The sequence below is a fragment of the Uloborus diversus genome, chromosome 1 (genome assembly GCF_026930045.1).
Source record: "Uloborus diversus isolate 005 chromosome 1, Udiv.v.3.1, whole genome shotgun sequence".
Classification (NCBI taxonomy): Eukaryota; Metazoa; Arthropoda; class Arachnida; order Araneae; family Uloboridae; genus Uloborus; species Uloborus diversus.
Window position 1 is genome coordinate 254,162,115 of NC_072731.1, and position 20,255 is coordinate 254,182,369.

General features: G+C 31.1%; 1 protein-coding gene across 1 annotated transcript in view; it reads left to right on the forward strand.

Moving 5' to 3' along the window:
- Window positions 1-3,898: 3,898 nt before the first annotated feature.
- The window catches only part of LOC129220119 (dnaJ homolog subfamily C member 17-like), a 16,703-nt gene continuing 346 nt past the window's right edge, over window positions 3,899-20,255 (forward strand). Inside the window, exons 1-7 of the mRNA XM_054854465.1 lie at window positions 3,899-4,062; window positions 6,867-6,936; window positions 10,897-10,955; window positions 11,170-11,257; window positions 15,372-15,442; window positions 17,812-17,896; window positions 19,885-19,949. Coding sequence (XP_054710440.1) covers window positions 3,994-4,062; window positions 6,867-6,936; window positions 10,897-10,955; window positions 11,170-11,257; window positions 15,372-15,442; window positions 17,812-17,896; window positions 19,885-19,949 — 507 coding nt within the window. The 5' untranslated portion in view covers window positions 3,899-3,993. The remainder of the gene's footprint in view (window positions 4,063-6,866; window positions 6,937-10,896; window positions 10,956-11,169; window positions 11,258-15,371; window positions 15,443-17,811; window positions 17,897-19,884; window positions 19,950-20,255) is intronic.

Sequence of the window (20,255 nt, forward strand, 5' to 3'; positions counted from 1 at the left end):
CTTCCATCTTTTTTTTTTTTGTTTTACTTCATAAGTTAATTTATTATATTTTCCTTATTCAGATTAAAAATGTACATTATGAAAAATTGCTTGAATAATTTAGTTCTATGATTTTCTTTCTCTATGCATGTACAAAGAAATGCTAGAGAAAATTTTAGGGCCTCCAACTCCGACTCCTGCACCCCCAAAATTAGTCGTACTCCCACTCTGCAGCTTCGGCAGAAATTCCTTATTTTCATCCCTTTTGTCTTACTTTATTGAGTACCGGTACTGGCACAGCTTTGCCAGTAGTAGAAAAATAAAAGGTGGTTTGGTTTGCCTGTATATTTACAAATAATGGATGATGAATTTCTTGCCAATTTGCTGTGTTCATTTGCTCTCAAATGTTACGGTTCCATGTTATGATAAATTGGAAATTTATTTGTCCAGGTTATGATAATTTCCTTGGTAAAATATTCTTATCATTGGAATAGTAAAAGAACAAAATGGAATTTTCGAAAAATTTCTTCGAGGTACTCACCCCTATGCTACAAACTAATTCTGCGCCAAATTTCATAAAAATCAGCCGAGCGGTCTAGGCGCTATGCGCGTAACAGACGTACAAAGATCCAGAGACAGACACAGACTTTCATCTTTATTATTAGTAAAAGATTATTTTTTCCCTATTCAGGTCAAAAATTTTACAAAATGAAAAAGTTTAAATTACTAATTCAATGATTTTCTTTCTCCATGCTTGTACACAGAATTTTTTGAAAACATTTTTGGTCCTCTGACTCCTGTATCCCAAAACTAATTGTACTCCGACACCAGTACGTAGCGTTTTCAACCCTAATACTACCCTAATATTAATATCTGTACCTCAGGTCAGAACAACGTAAGTCATATAATTGTAACTTTAGAGGCGAGAGGAAAAACTTTTGTCTGCAACAGATTGAACATGCGCTGAACACAGACACAAATGCCTACCACACACATGAACTCCTACACACACAGCACTGCATACACAACACACACACACACATGCACACATATACACGCACCCACATACATGCGCCTACACAAACACACACGCGCATTCATACACACACACGCTCGTGATTGCGAAAAACATAATTTGAATTCAAGATGCCAAAAATTCAAATTAATATAATTTTTTTTTTAGAATTGCATTCACATGGCTCGATGCGGAATGAATAGGATTCTACGTACAATATAATAATGAACGAATTGAAAAACACAATTTTTGGACTTACATCAGTCTGGCTCTGAGGTACAGGTATTATGGAAGAGGCATGGAAAGTGTTCACATATGCAGGAAGATGTTATATTCACAAGTACCCCATCTTATCTACCTTACAGCTGACTTTCAAAAGAAGTTGATTCAATTTAAAAAGTTATGTCATAAATTCACTTGCATGTTCATATAATGGTTTGCAACAGCTAAGTTTACCTCCATAATTAGTTTAAAATATGTTTTTACAAGGAAAGGACATATTGGTAAAATTATATACAACACCCGCTAAAACAAAGATTATGTCACCAAGAGGTAGGACTGGTACTGTCATATTTTGAGAATTTTAAATATTTTTTGCTTGAGGTTATCTTAGTAAAACATGCCATGTACACATGTGACCCATGTTCAAATGTGCCCCTTTTTCCCCTACATAGTCATAAAAAATGCAAATTAACATCTAAAATACATCATTAAGAGTTGTGCTAAAAATGTTTATTTTTTAAAAAAGAAATTAATAAACTCATAATTAAAAAATCAACTTTAAGAAATCTTACTGTGTTCAAAAAATTCAGGTAGAGTCTTAAAAAATGTAAATTATTATCTTAACTACTAAAGGCAAAACTTGATGAAGGAAACATGAAAAGTTATTACATCATCCCATTTAATTGAAAATTTTCCATCAAACCCCACTTCATACCGGATAATCCCCACATATATACCGGATAACCCCCATATCAATATCAGATTAACTACTGGATATCCTGCAAAAATCTGTCAGATATCCCGTACGGTGTGGGCTGGCTGGATCAGATACCGGATTGTTTAAAAAAAATAGCCGGAAACCGAATAGTTCCCAAATAATTGGTGCAACATTGTTAACATATTCGCAAAGTAATGACATGAACAGCAAGTACACCAAATTGAATAACAATGTTTATTTTAAATATAAAAACTATAGCAAATGTTCCAATCATGCTTTACTCAGGTAAAGAACTACTCGTTAAAAAAATAGCATAAACTATAATAAAAGAACAGAATAAAAAAAATACTATGAAATTGTAATAAAAATTGGTAGAGGGAATACATTTCTAGGTTTTTCAAAGTAATGATGCTTGGGTTCAAATCTTCATTTCTTCTTGGTTAAATGCAATGAATTCTCTTCAAATGGGAAAAACTTGGTTTTTTTTCTTGCATTAAAACATAGCCATCACCAACTGAACTATTACAATTGTAAATGCCTCAGTGACTTGTGGTTTTCTTCAATTACTTTGGCACCGGAACTCAAAGGATGAAATGATTAACCAGCAAGTTAACCAATATGACAGATAATTTAATTTATTTAACCTGTCAATATCGATAAACCAGCTAGCGTTTAATGGTAAGATTTCACTAAAAGGTCTTTCTCATATCCTTCTTCATTCATTTGCACAGATGAATGGCTGAAAGGAATCCTTGTAACTGAGAAGCAAAAATTATGTACAGCTCTCTTACAAAATGATTCAGAAACTCACTTTTAAATCATGATAAAGCAATAACATAGATTAATTTTAATTTTTTTTAACACTAAAAGCAAGACAAAATGATAATTATTTGCAAGCAGGATTAATACTGATTTATTAGCACTGCAAAATGAAAAGTTGTTTTTGAATCTTATGAAATTAAGAATTTCTCTCTATTCTAGAACACCTCAAAAACTATTTTACAAACATTTAATATAAAAATTATGTCTCAAGCATCAGCCTACTTTTTATATGATACTGTTTTATGTAAACAGTTTTACATTTCGCACATACGCACTATGAGAAATAATACGGCAAATAATCAAATTAAGATTGTTATTTTTTCCAGTAATTTGACAAGGATTCAGTAAAATGTAAACAATCATTTGGCGTCGATATGTACCGGTACTGTCGCCAATGTACCTTTAACCAAAACTACGAATTAATATAAGAGTTAGCCAAATTTACAGGCGAAATTTCAGCACGAACAACAATAAAACTAAAGGTATCACAGCATTTAAGATTTTTCTTTCACACACTATATCAAGCAAATAAATAAACATCGAAAAGGATATCTTTACCGTATGTAAGGAGTATGCATGCTTTCGGCAATCGCTGATTAATCAATTCCTTGAAAATACTCCCTCATTAACCATATCCTATAAATCTTCATGCAGTACAAGGGACTTTTAACATCCCATAGACATTTTTTCTCGCTAATAAAGTCCATTATTTAATAAATTTCTTAGTCTTCTACTTCGGATTCAAGCAGTCAGCCATGTTGGATTTGCCCGTGCACTCAGATGCTTTCCTATTGGTCGAAAGACCAACTCTACCCAACTTTATTGCTCGGAAGCTATAATCTTGGACTAAACTCGCCTACGGGGGAACAATAGAAATGATGACGTCGATCTTGGCCGAAGCACCTGAGGTATATTGGACTAGTCCGGTATTGGATGGAATAGGGTGAAAAGTTGCATCGTGTGATAAGCGCTTTAGTCTATGCATAGAACAACATCGGTATTAGTCACCGGTAGACCGGCTGAGTTCGTCGAACGCAACCTTTGTAGGATTATTGACTAACGCTAACTGTTCAACCTTACCGGCAACTGCAAGTTTTCTGTTTACAAAATTTTCAGAATCGAAAATAAAAAAAATAATGATATTGATCAAATGACATTAATGTAACAAATTCAACGTAAAACATTTACAAAAAATTTAATGAACAACCTATGAAATTCATTTCTATCTTTTTATAAAATGGACGACCTGATGAAAAGTGATTTATATGAACTCTTAAACATCAGTATTACCGCTGAAGAAAAAGAGGTTATTTTTCGAAATTTTTCTGTACCACATAAACTTTTGATACTGTATAATATTAAGAATGTATTCTTCTGTGAATAATATAAATGACGAAGTTAACATATTTGTATATGTGTACTGTACATCCGTGCTAGGGATTTCAAAGTTGCTAGCCAACAAATTAGCCAAATTTTAAAAATTTTACTCAGACTAAAATATAATGCATTTTAAATGAGTTTTCAAATTTAATTTTGTAACCTTCAATCAGAAAACAAAGTAATAATTTTATAAGTTATACAACGCAAGTACTGATATTTTAAATATGCAGCATATGTAGGGTAACCAACCCCCCTCCCCCCCCCACACACACACACACGCAAAACGGACCGCTTTAGGATTTCAGGCTATAAAAAAATCTGAATAAAAGTAGAAACTAAGTAAAACTTAAAATTAACCCCCCCCCCCCCCCAATCCCATTTCTTAACGGATCATGCTTATTACAAAGAACAGAAATGAACGAATTAAAATGAGAATGCACCACAGATTTCAATAGTACACTTAGTCACTATTAATTTCGTAGCCTAATCTGATAACTTCAACAAACAGTGTTTTCTATTTCTATCTCTCAGAACAGGGTTGTCAGATAAAAAGTTTTGAAAATGGCCAAAACACAACTTAAAATTAGCCAAAAGTAGCTGACATAATGTGAGAACTGCATGACCTTTTGATAATTTTAAAAGCTTTAATTGAAAAGCCGCACTTGAAAATTTACAACACATTCTCCGTATTTTAACCCACAAAATTTTAAGTTTAGATGTAATTGTAACTTAGAAATTCTATTAAATTTTCAAGCGTGATTTATATTTAAAAAAACAAAGCCAAATTGGTTAATATTTTCAAAATATGGTAACTATTTCCTTCACACTGATCTATTAATTGCATGGTTATGCTTACTTTGCACGATTTGTTACTGCTAATTTTTAACTTAATGTGATTAACTTGATGCTGATCTTTATTTTATCATCTGTCATCACTTTATTTTTTTTATCTGCGGGAATAAGTTGCTAATTTTTAGAAAACAGGACATTTTTGCATTCAGATACTATGTGCGAGGACAACGGGACAGGTTGCCTGGAAATAGGACTGTCCTGTTCGAAACAGGATGTATGGTAACCTCAAGCATAATATACTTAAATTTAATCAACACTTGATATCATATCACACTACAGGGTCCCTCATACCTATCACTAGTTGTGGTTCACCCTGTTGAATGGAGGCCTTAAAATAGCTTTAGTTTTTTGATCTAGACCAGGAGCCGAACGATCCCTGGTTCAGCACTTTCATAGGGATTGATTCACCTGTAGGACTTTATTATCACAACATACTTAATGTGCTCCAGTCATCATTAACAAACACAGATGATCTTTAAAAGGCTGGCATTGAGCCGGGACCCTTTGATTTTGAGTCTTATGAAAGACAGGAAAAGGGGAATATTATCCAGTACTTCCTTTCCAAGTAAAAAAAGATGACTGGGGGAGGGGAGACATTGATACCAGCTCTTTAAGGAGGGGGGGAAGGATCATGGCGCAGACTGTGGTATTGAAATTTTTAGGGAGGGATGTTTTCAAGGATATTTTTCTCTTTTTTTTGGGGGGGGGGGTGCACTCCCTCAAAATTAAAAAAAATATATGTTCAGTGTTATTTTTTGCTTTTCTATTTTTGCTATACAAACAATTCGCGATAACTGGAATATCACCATAACTTGAAGTTTTTATCAAGTCCCTACCCCATTGTTTTTAATGCTATGCTAATTATTCTCAATATCTCGAAGTTAACTTCCATTAGCTCAAAGTTTTTTTAAAGATGACTCGAAATTTATCTCAAAAGAAGGAAAAAAAGAAAGAAAGAAACAAGTGACTAAGAGAGAAATTAATTCACCTTCACTTGCAATTCCTGCGCAATAGACCTCCAAAGCAAGAAGAACACCTGTTGAGCCAATGTGAGATAAAAGAGTTACACGTGCAAAAATGAGTTAGCTTGCTTTCTTTTGTTGTACCGTACTGTTTACACTTTGACATATTGCTGGAGTACGAATTTGCTTTTAAGTTGTCAAGTCAACTGATTGTACCTTGATTCAAAGGTAGACCTAAGTTAAGATGCGTTCCCCTTCATTCTTTAGTTCGATTATTTGCGGATAAGTTCCTGAGAGACAGAGAGATTTTCTTTGCTATTAAAGATGTCTAAGCAAGTACTCTGTCAATGATATTAAAAGAAAAATAAAAACTTCGAAAGCAGTAGAATTCATGAATCCGAAATTGAAACAAATGAAGATGTGAAAAATTGAAAGAAAAATGATCAAAACCATGCTTTTGATTATTTTTCTTTCAATATTTTTGATTAAACTGCATATTGTACTTAAAAACTTTTAAGTTCTGTAATTTTATCTGTTTTATGTACATATTAATTAAAATATTCGATGGTTTTTAATAGTGAAATGTAGAAACACGAAACTAGCGGCAAGTGGAACTTCAGATAATTTGAAGTTTTTCGCTGGTCCCTCTAGATTCGAGTTATTGCGAATTGACTGTAATTACCTGTAAAAACAAGTTATGTGCTGTCCAAGAAAATTCATGTAGAGTTATTATTGTAAATGGATTTTAACCCCCCTCCCTCCTCTGCCCCCCTCATTTTACAACGCCATTTTGTTTTTCAATCACAATGAAGTGTTCTAAACAAATAATCTAACGTAGTATGTTACAATTTTTGAAATCTGTTCTTCCATTGTGTGAAAATATAATTAAAATGCTTTTATCTTTTATCGTATTCAGATTAAAAAAGCTTATAGGAAGAAAGCTTTAACATGCCATCCGGACAAGAATCCTGACAATCCTAAAGCAGGTAATTTGCTTTCTTAAACAAATTAATGATTTTTCACTATGAACTTTTATTTACTGTTTTGTACCACTTTAGATCAGTTCTTGGCAGGGTTATAACCGGTGAAAACCGGCAGAAACTGGCAAAAACTTAAAAGCGTCTTTAATAACTCAAGTAATTGCTAAATGATATTTGTTTGGATAAAATAAAAAAATTAAACTTCATTTCATCATTTTAAAAAATAAAATACTATGCTAGTGCCCTTGATTTAGTTCGGAAAGGGAACTTTTCAATTGCAGATGCTCCTAATATTTGAATTAATCTAACAAAGGACGAAAATTCATATGGGTGCTTAGAAAAGAGGAGTGACATAGAGAATTAAACAGGCATTACTGATTGTAATATGCTCGCTTATATGCTTCATCTAAATTGCTTGTGATTGAAATTATCATGTGCTTCAAGAAGAAAGTGCCAGAATTTTACTTGCCAATATTAAGCTAGATTTTGTACCTATTATCACAGCTTTGCAAAACAGACTCCATTTCTCAAAACTTAAACCATTATTTTTCCAGTCAAATTTTTACTATTATTTCAATTACTACATGGTGGATCAGTTAAAAAAAAAAAAGAAAGTTTCACAAACATTGCTTGTTCCTTGATGCATTGCCTGCTAGCTCTTCTGTTCGAGGAATATTCTAAAGTTTCTCATTTGTGCATATTTAACAGGGTTGGCAAAAACCCGAGTTTTTTTAAAAAAGCCCATGGACCCAGGGTTTTTTTGGGTTTTTTTAAATAAAACCCAAAAAAAACCCAACTAAAGCTGGGTTTTTTAAAAGAAATTGGGGTTTTTTGTCTTTTTTTAAGGACAATGTGGGATACTTGTAGCATATTGTAGCGAAAGTATATGGATAAAGTGCAAAAATTGTCTTGGGGTAAAAAAAAAGCTGGAAAACTAGTTAAAATTCAGTTTTTTCTGAAAAAAGTATAAAAGACGACGAAAACCAAGAATGGTGAAGTTTTACATTTTTTATTTAGTTTCTATGATTACCAACAGTTAAGGCAAAGTTACTTCTCGAGTGATAAAATCTATTGTTCATTTTTAATTACTACATATTTTTTTTTTTTTTTTATTTATTTATTTATTTTTTGCATTTTACCTTATTATCTTTCATTTTTTTATGCGAAATTACTGTAGAACTTCAAGTAGTTTAAATCCCTTTTACTGAATTTCAGCTTAATCAAGACATTTTTTTGAATTTTAGGTTGGTTGTCTGTTTTTCTATTTCTGTGTACACAGTAAGAAATATTTAACTTTTTCGTAAGATAATGAAAATTCTGTTCATCCTATTCTGTTTTCTGTCCAACCGTTTGAAAAACCTGTTAATTTCCAAAAAATATACCTTGTTTATTCGAGATTTGTGACGTGTTGGTTTGTAGAAAATAATTCTCATGAAAGCCTTTTAGCTAGAGTAGTTTCCTCTGTACAATCTACAAATATTGAGAAAATCGGACGTGACAGGACTTAGTCAAGATAATTTGATTTATTTATTGACCAGTTAAAGAAAAAAGTTAAATAAATTTATTTAAAGTCTTTGAAGTATTTTTTAATGCCATTAAGAGTTAAGAAATACTATTAAAGTTCAAAATTCATTTTTTATGTCCATTGTCTGTGGTGAAAAACCAATAAAAATAATTTTTAATTGTGAAAGTATTTAAATTAGTTAATTTTTTTTAAACTTCTCAGAAAATTAAAAAAACCCCAAAAGTGGGCTAAATAATGGGTTTTTTTAAATGGGTTTTTTCAAAAAAACCCATTGGGTCCAACCCAATTGGGTCCAATCCGGCCAACCCTGATATTAAATTGAGAAACTGTTTAGATTTTTTAAACCACCTTTTCTAATAGGCAACTGCGGGGTCCAAACAATGTAACATTTGATTTTGAATTTTGGTAATATTGTAATTAAACTGCTTTGGTTAACAACTAATTATTTTCTCCATGCATTTTCTATTGTATGTGATTAATTAATTTTTTTGTCATATTGTGAGTTTTTGCCAGTTTCTGCCGTATATGTGGCAAAAAGTGGTTTTTGCCTTGCCGATTTTAACCGGTTTCTACCAGTGGTTTTAACCACCTCAGCAAAAACTTGCCAACCCTGGTTCTTGGAAACCAGGGTTCGAAAATATCATAATATTTTTAAAAATGTTGAAAATATCCGATATTATGTGATATATATCGGATATTTTGATGTATATCTGATATTTTCAATTAGCACAAACAAAAGTCTTCAAAATAGTAAATGCATTCTCAAATCACTCTTTATTTTCTTATATTACAATTACAATATGTAGATTAAAAATTAATGTTTCTTTCATTATTTATATCTCATATTTCAGTTTAAATTTCTATCAATTTTAATGGAGTTCATTTAGCATTAGCTGTTTTACACATTTTTCTTCTGTTAGCTACTTTCACAGTTATATGATTCAGAAATAAATAATTTGCATTAGTCGGTGAACAGTCAAAAATACATTTCCTTTTTTTCTTATCAATGTTTAAATTTTAATTTGGCACTTTTAATATGAATTAAAATTCTTACATTACTAGTAATTTTATGAATATAAAATACAAGTAAAAAAGTGAGATTATATTACTTTGTTATATTAGTGATGTATTAACATTACAAAAATATAGTACATAACTTTTGGTTATTTTTAATAATAAATGTACAATATTACTATGATTAATATACTTTTTATATTAAAAATACTATAGTTGAAAAAATAAATATAGAAAATATCAAAATATCATCAAAATAAATATCGGATATATACCATGATGTGTATCATAATATTTATAGACTGATATATATCAGCGAACCCTGTTGGAAACATTTTCGTTTTTGTACAGGTCATAATCAAAAGCGCTTGAAATGTAAAATTACATTTGAGATTAATGGTATCTTCCTCTTAAAAGTCGTTTTTGGGCAAATAAAGGATATATTATGTAGAAAATTACAGTATACTTTAAGCTTTATAAGTGAAAAAGAAATTTCTAACTAGTATAATAGCAGACATAAATGAAAAAATTTTATTTTTCTCATCAATATCAATGGTTTTCAGGGGTTGATTCAGACACAAATTAGGTCCACTTTGCTGCCTCATCACAAATTTCTGTCATAAAAGTGCCCACTTCACACAATTTCATAAAATAAGGCCTTTCAGAAAATGTCATTTGTAAAAACAGTTCTTTGAGCACTTTTAAGCTCAATCAGTTCATCTGAAAGCAAAACTTTAGTAAAAAAAAAAAGCCTCCTGCTTTCAAGTCATTCCCAGTGAAGTCCTCTGGACCAAAGAAATAGAGCCGTTATATGTAATGAAAGATTCTGAAAAGATTTTCAAAGGCCAACAACACTTGAAAGAAACATACTCAAAAACTTGGACACTTTCATGATTTTAAGCTAATCTCTTTTAACTAAAAAAGAAAACCAAAGAGTGCAATACAGCTATACAAAGTTAAAAAACAATTTTTCATTGATATTAGTTCAGAATTAAAAATTAATCAAGAAAAATACTGCTTGCAACAACAAAATCTTGACAAAAATCGAGATTTTAAACATGAAATTTTCTGGTGCACAAGCATTTCAGATAATAAAGCTATTTAAAACCATGGAAAGGTAAATGGCAGTATCTGCATAAATGAATTTTTGAGGTATTTGATGTAACTAATTTTAGTTTCCCATACTAACTGTAAGAAAATTTTGGACATTGCGACGCCTTTGATAAAAATAAATTACTTACAATTATTTGGAATTCTTAGTAGTAACTGCTGAAAAAAATGTTTCTATAAATATACATCTTATGCGCACATTTTACCTGAAAAGATAAAATTTTTCATAAAAATAAAACTTTTTTGCAGTTTTGTTTTATGTATGTTGCTAAAATGGCTCATTTCTGTTTTCTGAAAATGTCCTTTTTGTTTCATAGCTGAACTTTTCCAGCAGCTTTCAAAGGCTTTAGAAATACTTTTGGATAGCTCTGCAAGAGTAAGAAAAAGTTTTACTTCCTTATCAGTATACGTTCATACATGCTATCTATATATTATTTTACTATAATATATTTGTTTAAAAATTTCACATTTCATTTATTTTTTCAAAAGACATTAGTTTTGAAATGTTTTTGTTTGTTTTTTCCTTATTATTAAAATATGAGTGATTTATTATTATTATTATTATTTTATTTATTGTTTTATTTTTACAGGCTGCATATGATAAAGTTCTGAATGCTAGAAAAGCTTCACAAATAAGGAACAAAGAATTAGATAGTAAACGAAGAAAACTAAAAGAAGGTAACATATTTTTTTGCTTTGATATGATTAGTCATAAAGATTTGTAAACTTCTTTTATACTGTGTGCTACGTTATTTTCTGTGTTCTTAAGTTTTTGGACAGTAAAAATATCAATCTCCTTTCTTCATGTTGAATGTTGGTATTTATATCTAAGTCATCACTCCCATTCCCAAACCTTGAATCTTCATTTCAACAACTATACCCTCACTCACTGTTTGCCTTAGAACTATACTATGGTTTCCTCAGTTTGATAATAGAACGCCGAGTGGTGTCATTTCGACGCTGGTCAACACTAAGTGAGATATTCGAACAAAATAAATGCAATATTCGTTTTAATATCTTTTTAATTTATGAATAGTAATAAAATAATAAAATGACATCAAGTTGATTGATAGATGAATTATTATATCTATAGGAAAAAAAATTACGCAGAATATATTTTTCAGAAAAACTTACCTACATCATAATTTATATGTTTGGGGCACTTTCCATATACTACTCTTTTACCTCTTTTACAGGAAAAACATATTTTGATTGCCACATTTCCAATACATTTTTTTACCTGACATTTTTTGCTTTTTGGTGGGTTGTTATTTTGAAATTTATCTTCATTCCTTTTTTTTTCCCTGCAAATTACTAATATATTCTCTGCGCATTTCGCCCTTTTCTGCGAGACATTTTTAAATTTTCAAACTATAACTATATAAAACGCTTGAATAAAAAGCATCATAAATAATGCAAAGAGCTGACAACACATATGCAAGTGCATCAACTATTTCAGCAAAAAAGAAAATCAAAAGCCCAATGCAATTGATAAATCACAACACATGAGTGCTCTTATGGCATCAAAAACTATCACGTGATAAGCAGGTGTAAAGAATTAAAATTTGCTTACAGGCATTGGTGACAAGGTTGGCAAGTTTCTGCCAAGGTGGTTGAAACCACTGGTAGAAGCCGGTTAAAACCGGCATGACAAAAACCCCTTTCTGCCACATTTGTGGCAGAAAGGGGTTCTCTCTGCAGCTCTGCAGCTGTCTCTAAGAAAAGGTGGATTGAAAATATAAATGATTTCTTAATTTAATATGAATAGAGGAGTAATAACAGAATACTCTCGCAACAGAAGAACTAGATGGCATTGCCATCAAGGATCCAGCAAAGATTCATGAAACTTTCATCAATTGTATATATTTTTTAATTTGGTCCACTATGTAATAACTGGGGTGGTTTTAAAATTTGACAGGAAAAATAAGTTTTGGGAAATAGGGTCAATTTGTTTTCTAAAGCTGTGATATTAGGTATAAAATCGAGGATCAGCAAGTAAAATTCTGGCATTTTCTTCTTGAGCACATGATAATTTTAATCCCAAGCATTTTAGATGACGTGTATAAGCTAGCAAATGACAACCAGTAACTGCCTGTTTAAATCTGTATGTCACTTCTTTTTCTTAAGTGCCCTTAAGATTCTCGTCCTTTAGATTAATACAAATGTTACGAGCATCTGCAGTTAAACAGTTCTCTTCCTGATCAAACTAAATCAAGGGCAATGAGTTCTATTTTTTACAATGATGAAATGGAATTATATTTTTTAATTTACTTAAACAACTATTATTTTGTAATTACTTGAATTAATAAAGATGCTTTTTAATTTTTGCCAGTTTCTGCCGGTTTTTACCAGTTATAACCAGTTTCTGCCGGCAGAAAGTAAACCCTGATTGGTGACCTTCAGTACTCTGACGTTTATTATAGAACTTCTGTTAAGAAAAAAGAACTATATTGGAGATAAAATGATTGCAGTGTCGAAATGACACCGTACCGGCATTCTAGAAAATTCACCCATAAAATCTAATTTCTCATAACTTTGTGCGTGAGTTTTCCTTACATATTAAATAAAAGTCACAAAAATTCGTATGGATCCCGTGCAAATTTTACATTTTGCATAACTGTTAAAATACCGAGGTGTCAAAATGACACCTCTCGGCGTTCTAGTGTTAAGAAAATCACAATTTGTGCAAGACTATAACTCGTATTTTATGTGTCAGTAATGAAGTATATTAGACCTGTATGGTATGAGTACCTGGCTTGAAATGATTTTGAAATGTGTTTCAAGTAGATAACTGGACTTCAACATTTGGCCACAAACTTTTCATGCTCTTTTAATGCATATAGATAAATTGCTATTCCAGGGGCCTCATGGTTCAGACTGTGCTATTGAAACTTTTAGGGGAGGGAAAGGGGTTGTTTTTAGGATATTATTCTAATTTCTGAGGGGCTCTTGCTTTGGGGGTCTTTGTGACATTTAGGGGAAGGGGAGCACTCCTGGCTATGCTAGATCTTTTTTTATCAAAGTTGATTGTCTTTTCCTGTTACTTTGTCTTCTTTGTACATATTTTGTCCTCTTTTAAGTCTAATTGTACAATTAGTGTTGTAGTCTTGGTTCAAAAAGTGGACGGACATTCATAGTTGTGAACATAAGAGCAATTGAAATTAAAATCAAGTAGTGAGAGAACACCCTCCTACTGCCTTCCCCCTCAACCGGGAAGCACTACTGTAAATTCTTTGCAAAGAACTATCTTTGTACTCTTTGACTCAGATAAAATAATTATGCCCAGTCTATGCCTTGAGAAGAGTATCTGAGCAGCAAAACTCATATTTAAATTCGTTAGTTGGGCTTGTTGTGTCTAATCAGGATAGCTCCCCTCATACTTGCATTGGTGACAAGCAGTCCTACCCTGAATGTTGAGCATAACTCTTTAAAATTACCAGTACATCAAGCAATTGCTACTACTAATTTAGATTCTGTACTTTATTTGAAATTTGTATGAATTGTTTCCAAACTTCTTCAAAGATTATCCAGTTAGAAAATTATATGCAATATTGCATCCCATGTATTGCTTTCTTCAAATAAATAATGAAGTATGTCAAGCCCGCAGTTGGCTTACAACTCGTCTAATTCTTACTACTCCTTTTTGTTCACTGATTGAGTAGAATGGTTGCAGTTGCAAGTTCCGTGAGCGCAGAAAAAGCAAGAAAGGTTTACAAGTTTCATCAATATTTTAAAGCTCTCGAAAATGTGTAAAGTTTTTGAATTAATATTCAATGTAATGCTGAACATGTTGTTTAGTTTTGTGTACTAGTACATTCAGAGGCATTCGCAGAGATTCAGTTATGGGGGTACCACTGCAACACCACTCTTGAACTAGTGGTACCAACTCTCTAGTGTAGTGTTGGTACCACTGCATCTAGACCAGTCATTTAAGGGAATCAGGGGAAGACCAATTACCACTCAACTCCTCTGCCTCCTGCAATGATGCTACTCCATCTTAAATTATTGTTTTCTAGTCTTTTTTGCTTTTTTAAAAATTTTTCTTTATGTTTTTTCCTTTTTACCGGTCTTCCTTTGAGCTAATGAGGGTACCGCAGCACCCCTGGTGACCCCCATGCGTACACCTATGAGTACATTAAGTTGTTCATTTCAAAGTTGGAAAGAAGTGTAAATTTTCTGTTGTTTATTTATTTACTTATTTATTGGTGCTTTCAATGTTCGCTTTATGTTTGTATTTCCGTTTTTAAACATTTTAGATTGTTATTTTGCTCTTCTGGATAAGTAGAAATGGTGGAGCTTGATTTTATTGTTAGTTCAATATAGGTGCAAGGGTGCCCATATAGGGGGCTCAAGCCCCCCCCCCCTAGAAATTAAAACTTCCTTGCTTTCAGTACTTTTTTTCTTTGCAAAAATGTAAAAACATTTCTTCTCCAGCCATTAATGAATAATTTATTAAAAATGTCAAACTTTAATAACTCTCTAAACTGTACTGAAATCGGTTTCTATGGGGAAAATATCCTGCTTAACCACGGGGAAAATATCTGAGCCCCCCCTTAAAATTTTGCATATGGGCGCCCTTGTATAGGTGTTCTTGTTTCTTATTGGTCTATTCATTAAGCTTCTCATTGATTGCTAGTCTGACTATTTAAGTCTTTTCTGTTTCTAACTCTTTGCCTTTGTTGGATGTCTGTACAGACATCTACTAACATCGTCTTGCATTGATAAAGGTTTCTTATCTCTTGCTATACATTATGATGAATATTTTAATAATGTATTTATTTGTTTGTTTCAGATTTAGAAGCAAGGGAGAAAAATGCTGAAAATTATAAGGAAGTTGATCCTGCAGTAAAGCTGAGAGAAGAAGTAAGTTACATTAATTGATCTAAAAAGTTAAATAATTCCCAACCCATGTTCCAGTTATTGTTGTGTGAGGCATAGGCTTTGATCGTCTTGTAAAGGATAAATATGTATATCTATATAAATAAAACAGAATATATGTGTATATACATGTGTGTGTGTATATGAATTTCCCCTATACAAATTTACAGTTTACGCCAGATCGTGACCAAATTTGACAGGGAGGTACTTGGGTACCCAAGAAGGAACGTAGGGGGGTTTAAAAACGCCAAAAAAGTACTGAACCTTTCAAGTTTTAATTTTTGGGCCAGAAAATGGCATTAAACGGCTCTTCTACCCGGAATAATTATCCGAGTTTCTTAATTCAGGAAAACTTGGAAAGTAGATCGTCTGTTAGTTTAGGTTGCCGACCACTGTCTTAGACATTTAAAATGTGAGATAGAGAGAGAGAGAGAGAAAGAGAAATCTTGCTCTCTCTCTCTCTCTGTGCACTGTTGATTTCTCATGCCTAGGATGGTGATACAAGTCTAATATCAAATGATTCTAAGACTCTGGTAAAATGTTGAACATTTTTACCAGAACATTGCTGCTCTGGTAAAATGTTGTGAGTGGCAGAATGCTCTGAAATGTTGCAAGTTTCTCAAACTTAAAATTTTTTTCATTATTTTTGGCCTGTCTTCAAATTTGGACAATCGTATCATTTTCTTTTTTTTTTCTGCACACTTAATCTATTTTAGTACGCAAAAGTTTATCATTTACTAAAACCTTGTGAAATATTCCATTTTTTAAAAATATTCGCTAAGGTCTACCATTTTTGTAAAAACACTTTAAATTAAAAAATTCATATATTTTTTTGGGTGCTTTTCAAATGTGTTAACACATTAGGTCCGAGAAGCAGTTCGTAAATTTTTGTTGCTATAAACATTAAAATTTTCCTAGAGCTGTATTCCTTGCAATTTACAGCTTTCTAACCAGGTGATTTAGCATCCTCCATAAAGCATTATGTAATTTCTTTTCGAAAAATGAATAACCCGGCAAATCTTGATTAAACTATCTTAAATACTCAGTTTTAAGTCAAAATGGTATAAATATTTATTCATTTAAGAAATTTTAAGTATTTGTAAAAATGTTTTTATCATGAGTGTTACTTTGTTTCCTAAATAAAGGGTAAACTTTACGAAAAAAACATATTAAATTAAACATGTAATATTTTCATTGCAATTACCATGAATACCTCAAAAATTTCAATATTGAAACCAATTTTTAAAGCTTCAAGAAAAAGTTTATTAATACAAAATCTAAATTTTAGCTTTAGAAACACTCATGAGAGATGAACTCAGTAAACTATAAATTGTAGAGTTTTGGCAGTCATTTTTCTAAAATATGTAGTTGTTTGAATACCATATCTTAATTGAGAATTAGTCTTTCCTTAACAACACACAAATTTTGTTTTTGAAAACATTAACTTAGTGTCAGTGTTCACTCTTCAATTTTAAAGGTAACACTCATGAGATTTATAGAAGAATTCTTTACTGGAATAAATTCTATTGGTGTTTTTCAAAATTTAATTAGGTCTTTTGTTTCCTTAACAAAAAATACATTACTGCCTAATTGCATATTTCTGTATGTAAAAAAATTACGAAATAAATGGGTAACTTTAATGAGAGATGATTGAAATATTCTTCCCCTTGAATTGTACATTTCAATATACAATATATAAGGAATAAATATATCTGTTTTTAGACTTACACATTCTAAGAAGAAACAAATATGGCTCCGCTAACACTGCTGCTAACTACGATTAATAGATATTTTGCACGTAAAAAAAATTTAATTCCCTGGGGTAACACTCATGAGTTGCACATAAGGACACAAACTGCATTGAAATTTTAAACTGTTAGATGAGCAGTTCAGTAAATCAATTTCAGCTGTGTATAGGTACCATTTATTGCTTCCTTATTCAATGCATAAAAAGTAAAAAAGCTGCTTGAAAGCGTACAAAAAAGATTTAGGAAATATGAATTTTCTAGTCAGGACAAGAAAATTTCCGTTATTAGCTAAACTAAAGCAATAGAAAAGGCTTATTAATCTACGATCATGAAGAAAAAAAAGCACTGAATGCAATGAATTAAGTGTAAATCAATGGCTTAGTACATGCTTTCGCAATGCCAATAATAAAAAAAAATCATAATTTTATCAACATAAAAAAGAACAGATAAAGTCAGGATACCAAACTGTCAATCGTTTTGAAAATCACCCTTTTGCTTAGAAAGTATAGATTATTAATTTATGTCAGAAAATTTTCATTCTTCTTCTTATTATTATTACTTTTATTATTATTGGTTTAATTATCTTGTTAAATTCATTATTTGTAGATTGAAAGATTGAGGAAGGAAGGCTCAAAGCTACTGGAACAAGAAAAAGAATTATTGAGACAAGAAATTGAAAGAGAGAGATTTGGTAAATATAAGTTTTGTTTCTTGTGTATATGTGTGAGTGTTGCTGTACATTTTTTAAAATGTTTTTAATTCATGTTCCTTTAAATTGGTTAAACATTTAATGAATATTATTCTTTTAGTAATAAGAAAAAGTGTTTTAAAATGTTTCAATAACTTCTTTCTTTCTTTTTTTTTTTTTCCTTTTCTCCTTTTTTTTTTTTGGATTCTAATTTTTAAAGGAACAGATTTTTCTAAATGTGTGAATTATGATTACACTACGCATAATTTTTCAAAAAGTTTGTCCATTGTCGTATTTTTAAGTTCTAAACAGGGCCTGATTATGTGAAAGAATTATTTAATTATACCAAGGTTAGTTTTAGGGTCCCTAAAAGTGTAGTTTAGCCTTTATTATTATTATCATCACTAAATGTAAGAATTTTGTGAATAAAATATTGTAGACAATATTTATTTATTCTATTCGATTAAAATACTGAATAATAATTATGAATTTGGCAATTTTTAAAAATAGTTAAATGACCTTGTGTACATTCAATCAAACTCTTGTTATTTCCCTTGACAATTAGTCCATAGTTAATCGGGCCCTTAATACTGAATCTCTTCTTTTTTTTCTATTCCAAAAAAACGTATTTCTAGTTATATTTTCTAGTAAATATGTGAAGTGTACACATATTATTTTAGAAAACTCTTATTGGATGACTTATACATTAAAGCAGTTAATATACACTGGTTGAAAAACAAAAAATGATTTCTTCGTTCCGATGCGTCAATGGCTGACTTTTTCAAGAGTTTAAAGGTAAGAACGAAATTTAATACTTGTAACGGAAAGACTCGAGAAAAATCAGAGCCTTTACTGGTTATACTTGTACGTTTCCACCAATCATGGTAATTTAATTGAAAACAACTTTACAAAACTGCTGTTTCTGAAAAATAAAAGAAATACTAGCTATGTCACCCGATTTTGCACTGTCCACCTCGAAAATAAAAGTTATGTCAAGTGATGCGTGTTTAACAATCAGACTTGAAACAAAAAAAAAAAAAGACACAGTAAAACTTTGTGGCAAATTTTGGAAAAATAACCAAAAAGTAAACATTTTAAATCCTCTTATTACAGGAGAAGCCTTTAAAACCAAACCGAGAATTTTATTTGCTCATATTCGAGACAAAAAATGGCAACAGATCTTTCGTCTCAATGATTTTCTTTACCCTGTAAATTATAATGGAAGCATTGTTGCGGAAAGTTGAGATGAAGCACTGAATAATAATTTGAATGGAGGAAAGTCTTCAAAAAATAGGGATTTTATTTCGAAATCTAAGTGTCATAAATAGTAGTTTTTAATTGATGTCTCCGCCAGTTATTATCGGAGGATTATGTTAAATAGCCAAACATGGGGACGGGAAGATTGCGAATCCATCAATGGTTTGATGGTCAGTTCAATGTCGTTTGGGGAAGAAACTTGGACATAGATACATAGGTACATACGCTCAGTTTTTAACTATATAGGATAATCACAGAGTTTCAGGATACTAAAGCCATTCATTTCCATTTTTCTTTCCTTTAGACCGATTTTTTTTTTTTTTAATTTTTGAGTTCTAATATCAAGCTTTAGTTCAAGAAAACACATTGGCATCTTCAGTATTATTTATTTTTTGCTTGCCTTATAATTTATACTTTCTTCTTTGAGAGTACACTAAAATCTGCTACCATAATTCATTTTTTTTTAAATCTTTTATCAGGAATGAAAACCAAGAAATCTCACCTTTCCCCTCCCGAGTCATTCTTTTTCTATAAAAATTCTCTGTATTTAAGTAATAATTCTTTTCATAGGCAAGTAAGATCAATTATTTTCGCAGTTAAAATGTTGTAGTAAGGTCATCTGTAGCAATTGCAAACAAAATTATAACGTTCTGAAGCATAGTTACTTAAGTAATATTTTGTTTTTAAAACAATTTTTGTGTATACTTAAGGACTTCGTATCTTGTTGATAACAGGCACACAACTGCAAGAAAATGTTGCTGCACAACAACGAGAAAATGCTGTTTTGCCTAGGTTAAAGGTAATTTTTTTCCCTTTGCACCTAAGATTTTGTTTTATTTATTTATTTATTTTTTGGAGATAACTTTAAATTTAAGTTTTTATAGAAAATCAACTATGAATTACAAAATTCCTTATGTATTAAAAAATATTTAGTTTGCTTTAAGACTCTCCTTTAAATTATACTGAATTAGCAACTTTTATTATATTTTTAACTTTTCAATACACAAAATAAAAAAATAAATTGAAATTTTACAGTTGTATTTCACACAATGCTGATTTGAACTGCCACTTTAAAACCACAGACCTGAACGATTGGGTTGTTTCC